Here is a 16,188-nt window from a genome sequence, read left to right on the forward strand (position 1 = left end):
CTTGAGAGACCCTAAATTCTTAGAAATTTACCTGTTCTGGAAGCCGAGGGTTGTGTTTTCGTAAGCATGTTCTTACCCCAGAGGAAGGTTATCTTTGCTAAACAGTAATCGGAATTCCTTTGTTACCTCTGAATAAAGAGTATAAATTATACTTGGTTAAAATGTTAAAACTAGTTAAAATTGTAAAATTCTATTTTAATTCACAAAAATTCATTCCTGTATTGGTTAACCTTAATATAGCAAGATTAACATAATCAAACACTTACAAATGGTAACAATGTGCAAAATACTGTACTTCCATGGAAAACTTGTACCAGTTGGTCATATTACTTAATAGTTTCAGATTTAACTACACACATATTTTCATATGTTAGTTCGGATTTTTTCATGTACTTTGCTTTATTTACTTCTAAATATATACATGCTAGTGTCATCTTGTAATCAAGACAATTTCATCAGGTAGTGTATGAAACAGTCAACGTGTTTGCAGGTAGTGTCTGAAACAGAGTCAATATGTTTGCAGACCAAAGACTAAATTGTTAGCCTAAACTGTATTTGCTAGTTTAAGAATTAGTGTAAAAAAAAAAAAAAAAAAAAAAAAAAAAATTCATAATGATATGGATACACCATGGTATATTGTAAAGCTACTTCAAAGGTAGCTTTACTTTTTGGTTTGCTGCCAATTCATAGGATGTTATTCTACTTTATAAGGTATTTTATTAAAATATTTACCTGTTTATGGTAGCTACTTGGAATGGGTACTTTACAGTATACAGTACACAGAAAATAAATCTTCAAAATTTATAAATATGGCAGGTAGTTGATAACTGTATATTAAGAATTTGTTGTTTGCATGGTGCATATTGTGATATAATTCAATTTGAGAAATTAACATGGATTGCATTAGTTTCACAAGTAATTTTAATCAAAGGAAGATGTTATGTTAAACCATGTTTGACAGTTCTTATCTCTTTATTTAATCTACCCTCCTAGAATTGAAGTTATTTTTTTTACGATACACATTCTTTGCTTTGATGTTTGGCAGGATGGCAGAAAGGAAAAGTTGTTATCTCTTTATTTAATCTAAGCTACTAGAATTGAAGCTAATTTTTTTTTTTACCATAAACATTAATTTCTTTGATGTTTTGTAGAATGGCAGAAGGAAGTTTTTTCAATATGCTTCTCTCTATATACATATTGAAGTAGATTTTCTGTCTTCAGTGATGAAAGTTCAAAACTGCGAGCCATTGTGTAGTTCCTAATTATTTTTTCTATATATAATGCTTCCTTATACATAATGATTATTTGACTAAGGTCAGCCCTAGTGACAATGACTTTTTTTTTTTTTTTTTTTTTTTTTTTTTTTTTTTTTTTTTCATAATACTCTGTAAGGCTCTTTTGGGAATTGAAGTTGATTTTCTGTGGGTGTTGAGTAGTTTGTTAGACATTACATAATTTGGAGAGTTTTTTAAGTACCAAAAGTGAAGAAAGAATAGTTTTAACAAATTTTTTCATGCTGGAGCTATAAAAAAAATTATAGTTCCCATAAGCAAGACTAGTCGTAAACTTTAATTTTACTTTCAGTCGACCCATCTGCGCTTACCTGGCATCCAAGTATGGTAAAGATGAATCACTGTACCCTGCAGACTTGAAGACCCGAGCCAACATTGATCGTCTGATGTACTTTGACATGGGTACCCTGTACTTCAGATTTGGGGAGTATGTGGTGAGTAGATAAGAGTAGTACATAGTACGTACATTCTTCTCATACTTTAATATTTTTTATTCTTGGTCATTCGTGGTCAACCTTTGAAATGGCAGAAACAGTTTTTTTTCCCTAGTGTTCATATATTGTCTACCTTTTAAATGGGAGAAACATTTTTTCCTAATGTTAAGAAGCACATGACTGATAAAATAAATTTGGTCACTTTGTGCTGCATTAAATGCTTTATTTAAGTTTGAATGTGCTCAGTGCGGCATTACCTTCAGGTGTTGGATTATATAGTCATTGTGAATAATGATTTTTTCACAAATGTCTGGCCTGAAGAAAAACAATCTATACAAGAAACCTTAAATTTTGCTCTGACATAAGTTATTGAACGTGTCCTTTTTTTTTTTAATTTAAATTATTTATTTAATTTTTTATTTACATTTTTACTAAAGTGGTAGATACCAAGGAGGTAGTGGTAGATACGAAGGAAGAAGTGAAGATTTAATATCTACATTTAATGAGTTGTATTTCATGGGTTTTGTATATTTTATGTAAAACTTTTACACTTTTTTTTCATACAAGGAACAAACCATAGGTCATTATGTATGGGAAAATCTCAAAGCGCAGCTGGGTTAGGTTTAAAAATAGAACAAAGTTGGTAGAATGAGTGTACTAGCAGATAGAGAGCAGAGAGAGAGGAGAGGAGGTAGCCCGGGATACAGGAAGAGAGAGGAGATGAGAAGAGAGGGAGGAGAGGAGAGAGGAAGCTCTTCTCCCCTTCACATATGCTGTGACTCGCCAGTTATATCTCAAATAATCTTCAAGCAAGGTGTGCCCTTGCTCTTTCTTTTGCCTTGGTGTTCTGGTTTCTTTCATTCTGATTTTTTGTATCTGTGATAGATTGTGATTACTATCAGTATGTATTGCATTTGAGGTGCAAGCTCGTGAATTATGTACGAAGGCTTTGCCTCAGAGGAGCAGCCCATGCTTTCATTATCTAGCCTCTCTCGCTACTGATCTTCATTCAACTTAACAGCAGACGCAGATCAAATGATTGCAATGTAAGTAATGCTACCATTCCTTCTTGTTCAGTCTCCTTCACCCAATTTGCCTCATGTTACATCATTGTCTTGGGAAGATTTTACTGTTTTTCTATTGCTCATGTATAGATAGTTCGAGGAAAGGTTTGGGAGGTTTTGATTGATTTAGCTGCCTCTTTCAATCCCCCCCCCCCCCCCCCTTCATGAGGGAGGCACCTCCCCCTTTTACTATAGTTTCAGGGAAGGATGTAGAGAAGCTAACCAAGTGCTAGTCTTTATTATGCCTACCAGGTGAGCTCCACCTTTGGGGCCTACTTCCCCACATCTTGTCTTCCTATTTACCAGTGTTTGCCACCATGTCAGTCTCTACAGCTATGGAATATGACTTCTGCTAGTGTTTCTGCAGCCCGACTATCAGTTTCCATTCCTCGGCCGTCTACATCTTAGATCTGTCATCCTAGTCTTATTCTCCTTCATCATCTTTGTTGTCTGTTCCATCCCACAAAGGCATTGGAGGAAGAAGAATCGCTGTTAGATCCACAGGTCCTCTTTGGTTTCTTGCTCCATAGCCGTGTCTGTCAAGGTTCGTGGTCATATGTTTCTACCTTGGCTACTGATCAGCTTCACCCAGTTCCTGATTCTCATGTGGCAATGCATTCTATAAGAGAAAGACGACACAGAGGCTGTAAAGAAGTCTACATCACACATCACACCTGAGGGAACATTCTCATTATCAGGACCATTCCTCTCTCGATACTAGTAGTCCACAGTCTCATTTGCATGGCTGTGACCATTCTCCACAAAATGAGTCCTTCAATGTCATGGAACCAACCATGCCCATCCTCTCCTTTGTGTTAATAGTCCCTGCTCGTTCTTGTAATCGGAACCTCTAACAAGAAAGACCCCCTCTTGTTCATTAGAACTATATTTACCCAAAGTGTTAGGCCCTGACTGTTCTTATGCTCCCGTATTGAACAATGATGCATAGGATTTTACTGTTTCTACGGCATTCCAGGCTGTCTAATGGCTCGATCTGTGGTCAGTGACAGTTCGCAAAATGTCTTCAGCTGCCATGTTGACCAACAGTGAGGAGAGTGCCACCTTTCTTAGACTGTTGCAGTCCAATGGCAAGACTATTTTGTATCTTTCTCACCTAACAGCAAATATGTGGGCTAATTGGTTGTTGAAGAGAAGACGCTGCCCTCTCTAAGCTCTCCAAATTTGTTGGCCCTGATTCTACTTTGGCACTGAGGAATGGAACAATTCTAGGCTCTTCATCACTCCTCCCTAAGGACCAAGTTGAGGCTGCAGTGGGCAGACGAAGAGTGGACAGTAATGACCGTCTGGTCCTCCAGGCTGTTATTAAGTCTTCTGGTCCTTCACTTGCCAATGTAACTTGACGTCGATCTCTGGCTGCAGCTGCTTACCCTTTGCCTAAGAGATCTCAAGCCACGAGGAGTCCTCGTAGGGGGCACCAGCCTTCACCTTTGCCTGCTCCTGCTAAGGTGACAACTCGGCAGCATCCCTTTCAGCTATGTCCTTCAGATCCGGGAGAGGAGGCAGAGGTGGGTTATTATTATTAAGTAGGTGTTTAGTTTTTCCAGACCATCTGAGTTTCTTCTCAAGTAGGAACTCTTATTCTCGGGCCTTTGGTTCTCAGGGATCAATCCTGGAGAAAAAAAAAAAAAAAAAAAAAAAAAAAAAAATTTAAGACTTTAATTTGAGAAACCCGTCTTATTTAAAAAATTTACTGATTTTATTAATTGAAAAATCCCTGGCTTTCCGCAAGAAATATTTTTTTCATTTGTTCTGAACGTCCGCAGATAAATAGATCGTTTGCTGGGTCCAAACAAAATTGGGCACTCCAACAAGCAATGCTGCACTGTCATGGGTATTTGACCATCTTTGTTACATTTTCACTGGGTCAGCATGTGGTGTTGGACGATCAAGTTGACCATGTTGAGAATCCTTGTGTCGTCCTATACGTAGCCGTTGCTAGGATCACCTCTTTTGCTGCTTTCCTTTCCTCCTGGTGCGGATGTTCCCCTCCATGCATAGACCTTGCAGTTTTTATATTTTTAAGTTTGTTTGTTGTTGGCCACCGAGGGCCCCATTTCTTTTTCCTTCTAATCCTGGTAAAATTAATGTTTTAACTGGATTTTGTACCCATGTCTGACACTGGGGAGGGGGCAATATGAAATTGTTGTTGGAGGGCTATTGGCAGGCTAATTTGGCAGACAGAGTCTGCATATTCCATTTCCTTTTTGTATTCCCGCCACATGTGGCTGGGGATCCACATATTTCCATTGATTATTGCCATGGATTCGGAGGCGCGTTTGATGAATTTTTATTTTGAATTTCCTGTACTATTTGGTTGCCTGATTTATAACTGCCCTTACATTGCATCTTATAGGCGCTAACGTGAGTCCACTGAAAAATTACAGTGACCCTATTGCTTTTGCCTCAGATCTCATATTCTAGAGCCATCTGTTATGGCTGGGTGAACTTTCAGCAAGTTAAATCCTGATGAATTATTGTAAGGTAGGCTTTTTTTATTTAACATATTTTTCGAATAATGCAATATGCTCCTACTCCAACATTTAATTTTTGGAGCCGTCTGTAATATATCATAAATTTGGTTAGCCTTTTCGTTCTAATTTGTTTGTTCCAAAGCATGTTGGCGGTATACCATTTTCCGTACTTGAGTCATTTGTTGTTTTTGAGTAGGTAAGACAGGGAGGTACCTATATCTTTACTGCTATTTTTAAAACTTCCATGGTGGTGGGCAATTCCATTGGTGGGTTGAAAAATTGGATTCATATTAATGTATTTGTCATTATGTATCTTATCTTTTTTCTTTTGGGAAAGAGCTTGTACTATTAAACTGCTGTTTAACCTTTGGATTACAGTTTTGGCAAGCAGTAAGTTGCAGGAGACGATCCCGGCTTGCATTGAAAGACCTCTTTGTATTGTTATTTTAAATTAACGGTGAGGTTTTAGTTTTAAGGGCCATAAAATACCTGCCTCCACAAAAGTGAGTTTCGTTGGGGACGATCGGAAAGCTCCATGTGCGTCACAATTCGCACAAAACGCCCTTCAATGGTGCAACTGCATCGAGAGATTTTAATGCAAGATTCTGAAGGCGGATGAATATATTGGACAGCAGTAATTCTATTATGGAATAAGACTGTTGCCTTATCTAATCATTAATAAAATGTCTCGCTTTGCTCCCCAATTCTGTGGTGAATTAACTTTTTTTAATATGGCAAGGGGCTTTTGATGACCCTTTTGGCTTTTAATGTATTTGATGTGGCTCTTTCCAATTTAAATGTTGATCAAATATTAACTCCTAGATACTTGATTTTTGTACAAAATTGTATTTCAGTGCTATAAAGATGCAGTTTGATTGTTTGGTTCTTCATCCACCTTTTTGTTTTTTGTTAGAAGACGATTGCTTTTTGCTTTTATGCAGTTGAAAATTTAAATCCAACCTGAATTTGCCCAACTACATATTTATTTGAAATGGCAAGTAACTAAGAACTCTCTGAGCGTGTCTCAGATTACTACTCGTATAGTAAATGACAAAGTCATCAACATATAACTGTTTTTTACACCACTTGGTAAATTTATAGTAATGTCATTGATTGCTAAAGCAAACAATGTACAGCTCAAGACACTACCTTGAGGGATTCCTTCTTCCAGTTTATAGGTTACTGAGTAGAATTTTCTACTCTTACTTGAAAAGTTCTGTTTGTTAAGAAGTTCTTAATAAATATTGGTAAAGTGGCCTCTTAGTCCCTTGGAGTGGAGTTTTTGCATGATGTTATGTTTCCATGTTGTATCGTATGCTTTTTCTATATCAAAAAATATAGCTACTGTAATTTCTTTTGTTCAAAGCCTTTTTTGATATGATCTTCTAAATGTGTTAAGGATCTAGGGTTGATCTGCCAGCTATTGAACCTGATTGTGTTGTGTTAAATGGATTCTTTGGTTATTACATACGTTAAATCGTGCATTAACCATTTTTTCTAAGATTTTGCATAGGCAACTTGTTAGAGATATCGGTCTATAATTGGATGGATTACTTGCAATCCTTCCTGGTTTGTTTATTGGAATAATTATGGCATGTTTCCATTTTTCAGGAAGACACGTTTTAGCCAGATACTATTGTAAAATTTTAATAAATATGATTTAGCTATAGGAGCTAATTTTTCTATCATTTGAAATGATTTTATCATATCCTGGTGCAGAGGGATGACAAGAGTTGATGGCATTATCTAGTTCATCCATGTTAAAAATATAGTTTATATTCCAGGTCTTCAAGAGTTTCAAAATTGAGTATTATATTTTCTTTTTTTTTTGTTTTCTGATACTTTGAAAATGTGTATCTAGGTCTGGAGTAAGCACTGATGTTTTCAAAATGTTTCCCAATTATGTTTGATATTTCATAAGTATCATGGTATATGTTTTTCCATTTAAATGTATTGCACTTCTTGGAGGTCTTATATGTTTTCCATTGATTTTCCTTATCTTTTGCCAGACATCCCTTGTGGATGTGTTTGAAGATATGAGACATATTCCTTCCATGATGCGATTTTTTCAGCTATTACCGTTTTTTGTTTTTTCTAATTTGGCTGTATATTTTGTTGATATAGTGGTTTAATGTGGTTAATTGTTATGTTTGTTATAACTATTTTGTTTGTTTAATATGTTTATACTATAGGGCATTTTGTTGAGTGATTTTAAGGCGAGTTTTGAGTCTGTTTAGATTGCGACTCAATATATGTTTTATTTTACTTAATGTGTTAATGTTGGATTCCACCATGGGACAGGGGATTTTGTGGAATGTGTTTTGGTTTTTGGAATACTTTTATCTGCAGCATTTATTATGAAGTTTGAGAAGGATTCACATGTAGTATTGTGATCTTCATTATGTGGGAATGGTGGTATGTTTCGTGTGTATAGGAAATATTTATCCCAGTTAGCTTTTTGGATATTATATCTTGTAGGTGGCAATATTTTGACATTACTTAAGTAGTTCAGAATGATTGGGAAATGGTCACTTGTGTATGAATCGTCTAGGACGTTCCATTCAAATTTCTCCGCTACATCATTTGAACATAATGAAATGTCAATTGAAGAAAAGGTTAGGTGTGTATTTGAAAAATATGTTGGAACTTCACTTTCATTGAGACAATACAGGTTGTGTTTCATTATAGTATTCTCTATGTTGATTCCGGATGTGTCAGTGGGGTTATTAATATCCCATAATGGATTATGTGCATTAAAATCTCCTACTATAAGTAGTGGTTCCTGTATACTTTTGCTAATAAGTTCAGAAAAATCACTGAAATTTGCATTGAAATTTGGTTGGTTATATAAATTACAAATAGTAATTTTACTTTTATCAGGCATATACAGTTTAATTGATGTTATTTGATATGGCATAGATGGTATGTCAACAGGTTCATATGTAATGCTATTATGAACGTATATGGCTGTGCCTGAATTTTCCGCCACCGTCAGTTTGGTGAATAACAGGCACAATTTTATAGTGTTGGATATTTGTAGGGTTACTTCCTATATGTTGTAGACATATGCACATTGGGTTGTGGTCTCGTATGATTCTTTGTAATTCACCCAGACGTAGTCGGGTTAAGAGACCATTTATATTCAGTTGAATGATTTTATATTCCATTATTGGGAGGAATTGGTGTTAAATTCTGTAAATTGATTGCTGATTTTACTTTATCTCGTAGTTTATATGCATTTGAATTTATTTGTGGTTTTTTAATCGTTGTATTTGTATGTTGGTTATTAGATTCTGCAGTTGTTTGTTTTTCATAGTTGAATATTAATAAGTCTATTTTTGATTTTATAATTTCCTTTTTGTATATTTTAAGGATTCAAGAACATAATTCGTTCTCATGTTGGTGTGTTAAAGGGCACCTCCTTAATTTGGTAAAATTGTCAATACAATTTCGTACTGTGTCCTCTGTCTTGGTAGTTAGTTGGTTATATGTACTTACAAAGCATTCATTACAACCACAAGATGAAGCATGTTTGGTAATGTTAATTATTGGTTCAGAAGTTTTTGGTCTAGCTTTAGAAATTTCTGGTTTTGTAATTCTATTGTTCCTTTTCTGTAGTGATAAGGACTGTTGGTTTGAGGGTTTATTTGTTTTGTTGTTGTTAATGGGATATTTCGGTCTTGTGGATGGTTGGGGGGTGATAGTTATATTTTTGGTTTGGTTTCATGGTATGATTTTCTTATTAGTATTTGATGGAACTTGTAAAGAGTGATCTTTACTGTCCAGATGTTGGCTGTTTGATTGAGATTGAGGGTAATTGTGTATTTCCACTTGTGATGAGGTTAGTTTAATATCCTTTTTAAAATGTTCTCCTGGTGTAGTTGGAGTCTCTCTGGATTGATTGTAATTTTCAATATTTACCTTTTTTTTTTTTCCCTTAGGTGGGGTTCTTTCTAGAATTCTTTCTTTTTGCCAGTTCGATTATCAATCATTATTTAATTTTCTTCTTCTATTGGAAGTTCTTTCCATGGATAACTGAATCATCTATGTTAGTGGTGGTATTAGTTTGTTGTAATATCACTTTATTTTGTGTTTCAGTATTATTGGTATGAAATCCAGTTTCCCTGTTTATACTATCTTGTTTGTCATTGTGCTGTTTGATGTCTTGATTTTTAGTCACATTTGAAAAGGTGGGGGTTTTGGATGGATTGTTAACGCCTCTTACTTTTAGCTCAAGTCTGGCTTCCATGACTGACATTCCTGTCCTATTTATTAACAACTGAAGTTCTGTGTTATATTGGTAAAATGAACACTCCTTAGATTTTGCGTGATGGGCTAGTCCACAATTAATACATTTTGATTGATTACAGTTCCAATTAGTGGTATGGTCATCTGATGCACAGACTGCACATATAGCTTTATTACGGCATCTTTTGTATGTGTGTCCATACCTTGAGCACTGTGTACATTGTAATGGTTTAGGAACAAAAGGACGAACTTCTCTATTTTGTCCTAGAATTTTTATTTTAAATGGTAAGTCTTGGCCTGTAAATTTTATTTTGGCAATGTTGATATTTTTACTTTTATCTTTCCTACTTGAAATAGAGTATATTTCTAAATCGTGGATATTGTTATATCTCAATTTTAGGGAGTCTAGCAATAGTTGTTTTGAAGGAAGCTCCTGCTCGCTATTGGGTAGGATGACTGTACCCTGTACATAATTCAATGTTTCGTGGCTTGTAATTATTACCTTTATATTATTTATTTCTGTTTATACTTAAAAAAGGCAGTGGACTGCTTTTTATTGGTTACTTGGATAAGCCATTCATTGTCCTTGATGTGTCTGCATCCATGTCTTGTGTTGGATATATGTTAAGTAATTTGTTTTCTAGCATCGCTGCTGAGATTTTGTTGTCAGCTTTGAGACTAGAAATCTTGACCAATTATATGGTCCAAAGAGGTCATCAAAATGTACCAATGTGGGATTAAGTCGGTAATTTTTGTTTCTTTTTGGTCCTTGTTTTATGTATGTTGCTTGTCTATTATGATTTTTATATTTTTCTGTATTGCTGGGAGGATTATTTGTCTCTAATTCAGAATTATTGTTCATCATATATGGTTCCATTGTTACGATATTGGAGTTTACCAATTTATTTTTGTTTGTTTCTTTTTTATTTATGCACTCTATTTGGTTTTCTGGTTCTGCTGCTTTACTTGGAACAGGTGTTCCTTTGTATCTTTTATAGTACTTTCACTACTTGTGGCAGTACCTAGGAAATTCGGGAGTGACGTGCCAATGGTCATCAACTGTGCCGTAGTTTTTTCCATCATGGGGCCCAGGGGTACTCAATCATTTATTTCACAGTTCATAAATTTTGAGTTTTTTACAAAAAAAAAAAAAAAAAAAAAAAAAAAAAAAAATTCTTGAAAAGATATCATTGGCCCTTCGCGAAGTTAAATCTTCTGCCAAAGGCACAAGTGAGAAAGGACTCCCAAATGTCCGCATCCCTACCCTACCCCAAAAGGGGATGGCATAACATGATTAGTATGGCCCAAGTGTAAGCAGAACCCGCTTGCTAGGACTAAGAGTATTATGTTAATACAATTATACCCCATCCTAATCACATTATGGGCAAACTGGATAGAATGCCGAGAGTTCTATTCCTAGAACCAGGCCCCCCCCTGGAATCCGTGGTCCAGCTCCACAGAATAGTTCCGCCTGAAAAACAGGTCCGAACATTGTCGGGTAGATAATGGATCTACACAGTTCTCACTATTTAGCTTCGGATTTAACTCCACGTTAACCATGATATGTTTTCTCATTTATTTGCTTTTAAAATTTTGGCAAAAATGGAAAAGTCCACATAAGTTTACTCGAAAATATATAATGTCATATGGGACTCTTGGGTTCGAACCTGGGAAGAGATTCCTGAGGTTCGAGAGCCCCTCACCACGTCAAGGTGGTCCCAAAATGAGGGGGGGCAGAGGTGGGGCTAGAGAAGGAAACTGCAAGGGAGTTCCCCTCCCCACTCATTGCCATTGGTTGGGCTGTTGCAGGGCGAGCGATTGCATAACTGCAGCAGCACAGAGCAGAAACCTGGGTAGTAGATGTTCTGCAGGTGAATATCTACTCCCCTTTGAGTTTCCTCCTCTCTCACTGTCCATTCCATTAAAGAACTTCCATAGAGGGATTGCTGAAGGATCTGGCTCTCTTGAGATGGAGGGAAAAAGAAAAAAAAGTAAGTTTGTGAAGAATCAATCCCCAGGGTCCTACAGCCAGATCTTTCTAGTGGCAAAGGCATCGTGGGTTTGGAGACTGGTCATAGACTTGTCTTCCCTGAACCTTTTGATCAGGAGAAGACAATGGAATTGTCCTGCACAGTTCTAGCAGCCATCAGGTAGTCTGAATTTATGCTAACGACAGACCTGAAGGATGGGTATTTTCAGATTCCAATTCATCAGTCATCTTGTAAGTTTCTTGCTTTATTCTGAAAGTGTGTACCAATTTGAGGTGCATTCCTTCAGCTTCTCTACTGCCCCACAGGTGTTCATGAGTGTTTTCATCCTGGTTTTGATCTGGGCTCATTCATACGGGATGCAGATTTTGATATTTCTTGACAATTGACTGGTCCTGGCAAGGTCTTTGGTAAGTTGATCCAAGACAAAGACTTGTCTACTCCTATCTTGTCATAGTTTAGGTATGTTGATAAATTTGGAGAACTAAAAAATTACACAGCCAAAAAACTCTACCTGGGCATGCTAATAGATACAGCAGCAGCAAGAGTGCTTTCGTTAGAGCTACACATAGACAAGTTCAAGACTATGGTACAGTCCTTCCTTTCCAGACAAAAAACAATCGGCACATTAGTGGTAGATAGTTTGAGGTCCCCTGTTGTCCCTGGAGAAGATTGTTCCTCATGAATATCTCCACCTTTCATCCCTTCAATGGAGATTGAAAGTGTTGGTACCCATCAAGGGATTCTCCCTTCTTCCGAGTTCCTCTCACAAAGGAAGTGAGGCAGCACTTGGCATGGTGGCTGGATAACAGGAACCTGACCATATGTGTGTCCCTTCATGCTCCCCCTCCATAGATTCTTGTTCTTAGACACTTTGAACGAGTGGAGTGCACACTGAAGATCTGACTTTAGGGATGTGGAATCACCAAGACAAGCAGTTTCACCTCAATATCCAGTAACTAAAGGCAGCTAGCTTTCTTAGCCCTTCAGGAGTTTCAGGAGAGGGTGATGGAGGCACTCCATGAAAGGGTGATGGGGCACTCCAAGGTCCTAGTGTCCGACCATACCGCAGTGATGGCATATGTCAGCAAACTGACTGTACAACTGTATCAGTGGCTGGTGACTCACTCGGTGGCAGACAAGTCGTCATCAGGGTCAGTTGTTGGGGACAGAATGGTCACTATACTTTGAGGTAGTGGAAAGGTTGTTCCATCCGTAGGAAGGCCAATGATAGGTCTCGGACCTGATACGAGAAACTGGAAGTGCTCTGTTCGGTCATTTTGGATCCTTGGGCCACAACAGAAGACTGCAACTTCATTGAAACAATCCAGATGTTTACATCTTGACTCTCTTTTGCCTGATTCATCGAGTAATCAACAGGGTATGATCTCAGAACCTCAGAATGACCCCTGGTGCTCCCTTGTGGTCACACTGAGCAGTATTCTGACCTGCTGACTGAGGCACCTAGAGCAATTCCCCCCCCAGCACAACCTCCTTTGCCAGTTGCACATGGAGAGGTTCCACCAATCTGTAGGGTCCATATCTCTCTCTGGTTGGAGACTTGACAGTATAGACAGTATCTCCTTTGAGCGAGTGTCTTTTCTCACAGAGCAGCACTGGAGATGTCTGGCTATCAGGAAATCTTCTACAGCAGTGTACCAGGGGAAATGAACCTACCTATGGGACATTGCCCATAGTTCCTTGGACACTTGGATACAGTGGTGGCTACTCAAGTGCATAGCAGAACAGGCTGTAATTTGCATAAGATAGTTGTGGGCAGGTCAACAAGTCTTGTAACTCAACCAGTGCCTGGCAGAACAGACTGTATTTTGCCAAATATATTTTTTGTGAAAGTAAGAGTGAATGAGGTGACTGGCTGCCCTCCTTTCTCCTCTCCTCTTCTTCTGGCAGGCAGGAGAGAGATTTGAGCCATTATTTGCTGCAACTGGCTGGATACAGGTAAGTGATCACCCATTTTATTTTATGCTAAGATTGTTCCTACACAATAAAAATCCTAGAAATAGAAGTAAATGGTCCATCTCAAATCAACCATCATACAGTTACCTGGTCTGGAAGATAATTAGTGAGTCGTGGCATATATATGTAGGGGAGAAAGTCAGGCTCTGCCTACTTGCTCTCCCTATTGGCCGATACTAATGTCACCAGCCTTGTTCCATTTTTAAACTGGATCCAGCTGTCCTTTGAGAATTTCCCCATATGTAAAGACTTCAGTTTTGTTAGTTCAACATTTTTAATCAATTTGTATTTTTCATTTTCACAGTATCCTGTCATATTCAGAGGAGCAGACAAACCAGATCCAGAAAAGCTTGAGAAACTCCAAGAAGCTTTGGGATGGCTCAATGGTTTTCTAGATGGTCATGATTATGCTGTAGGCAACAATATAACTGTGGCAGATCATACATTAGTGGCTTCAGTTTCCACCTTTGAAGCTTCTGGCATTGACCTAAGCAAGCATTCCAATGTTGTGGCTTGGCTAGCAAGATGTAAAGCAAATATGCCCGGCTACAAGGAAGCAAATGATCAAGGAGCCCAGGAATTTGGAAAAATGGCAAAAGCTAAGCTTTGAGAAGATTTCCAAGAGGAGTTGTAACGCTGTGGGTACAGTTTTATCCAAGTTAAATAATTAAAGAATTTTTATATTAAACTATATATAAATTAAAATCCAGTTTTATTAGCCCTATATTCTTTTTATTTTTCCGATAGTGTTAAAATATTTTATAAATGAACAGCCAATGAATGGGCTTCATGCTTTGGTAACTGAAATGAGTCTTTAAATCCTTTACTATGTTTGTATGATTGCAGCTTTGTTCATACATGAACAAACCTTCGGTCTTAACAATAGGATAATTTCTAGCGCCTAGCTGGATCCGGTTAAATCGCAGGTGAAAGCAAGGAATCTTGTGAGATCTGACTATGCGTACATATATCGGGTGGTAGCGCTGAATTACCCTAAGTGCTTGGCTTTGTGCCAGAATCACATATTCTATATCGGGTGGTTGACGAAATCCGTTTAGTTTAAATACAATTGCTCGAGCGTATTTTATTTTTTTACGCTTGATGGTTCTAGCCGAACGCATTCCTTCTTGGAATGGATTACCTGGCAACTCAGGATGACGAGTGAGTGAGAGCTAACTGTGTATTGGACTGCCGATGCAGCCCAGTACCAGCTGGCTCTCCAAGATGCACGGTCGGTTTATGTCTCTCCCCTACAATGATTGACTACTGAACCGTATCTCTGCCCGACAATCACAGACTTAGGTCTCTGATTGACGGGGATTCTCGCATACATGAATAACTATCTCTACTGCATTGCCTTGGAGCATTGGGAGAATTTTCAAACAGAGATATCTCTTGGACTCTATCATCTTTCTGTTTACCGCACGGTAACAGAAGTCTGTAACCTAGTCTCCTGCTGCATTGCACCCCTGCAATAATGCAGAATGATTTCTTCAGACATCTGAGTTTGCCTTCTAAAAATATCTCTTATTCGTAGGTGTGCAATTGTTCATTGTTCACCCCGAATTACAGATGTATAACGGAAGATATCGCCTGCTCCCCGCCCTGCCAGCTCTACTTCCAAGTATTGTCCTCCCTGGATAACCTGAAGATGATGATGATCAGCCCATGAGAAGCAGTTCTTCAGGCAGTACTTCCCTGTGTTTTCATTACTGAAAAGCGCCCCGCTTTCATAGCAACTACGACTCCTCACCGAACAGCAATGAAATAGGCGGTTTAAGCAATTTTTAGTCCTTTTAAGCACAGGTTCAGAATCTTGAGAATTCTTCTCTCGATTCGGCTGTGAAGACGTAGGTGGCATTCACCTTCCACCTTCATCTTCAACGGCACATAGTGTTGTTTCTCCTTGGCTGAGATTCAACTACTATGAGAATTCTGTCTTGCCATCAGGGACCTCGGTCTCTAGAAGGCAATTGACTTTCGTCTGTTGGGCACACGCCTTAAGAGAATCATCACCTCGCCGTCTGGCATTGGTGGCAAACAAATAGATGATTTGTATGGTCTCGGCATAACCCTTTAAAGGCGAAGGTCACGTGACTTGCTCGGATGCTTGGACAACTTGCCTCACACTAGCGAACGCAGTGAGTCGACAGCTGTCAGAGCGCCCGAGTCAGTTATGAGCTACGCTGTGGACTTAGTTCGGTTGTTCCAGATCAATCATTACTTCGTCCTACTAGCTTGTCCCAGTACCCATACCATCGACACCCACCATGGGGTGTCGGTGTCCTATCCACTACGAAGATAGAGAGACTTCACTGCAGGGGGATATGAGACCGTCAAGAGACTTCGCTGCAATGGGATACGAGAATGCGAGACACTTCGCTGCAGATGGATACACCAGTATGGGTACTGGACATCACTGAAGAGGGAACTGCATGGCTTTTCCTGCGAAGTCAAGCATCCAGGGGATTGGGATCTGTGACGCTCTATTTCCATACCGAACTTCGTAGCAAAGACTCAGAATCCTTCGGTCCCTGCCGATCGGTTCGAGTTCTTCACAATCCCCTCCCTAATGGACTTCACCACATTCAATGCAAAGGAGATGCTGCTTTGTCCTGTGAGGGCGCGACGGCGCTAACTGAAGAAATTTGACACCTCAGGTCTGAGTGTTGACATCTTCGTTAGCACCGGGA

General features: G+C 38.4%; 1 protein-coding gene across 1 annotated transcript in view; it reads left to right on the top strand.

Annotated features, from left to right (window-relative positions):
• Window positions 1-14,200, top strand: part of LOC135217271 (glutathione S-transferase 1-like) — a 38,104-nt gene extending 23,904 nt beyond the window's left edge. The window contains exons 3-4 of the mRNA XM_064253010.1: window positions 1,585-1,726; window positions 13,800-14,200. Coding sequence (XP_064109080.1) covers window positions 1,585-1,726; window positions 13,800-14,105 — 448 coding nt within the window. The 3' untranslated portion in view covers window positions 14,106-14,200. The remainder of the gene's footprint in view (window positions 1-1,584; window positions 1,727-13,799) is intronic.
• The last annotated feature ends 1,988 nt before the right edge of the window (window positions 14,201-16,188 follow it).

The sequence above is a fragment of the Macrobrachium nipponense genome, chromosome 7 (assembly GCF_015104395.2).
Source record: "Macrobrachium nipponense isolate FS-2020 chromosome 7, ASM1510439v2, whole genome shotgun sequence".
NCBI lineage: Eukaryota > Metazoa > Arthropoda > Malacostraca > Decapoda > Palaemonidae > Macrobrachium > Macrobrachium nipponense.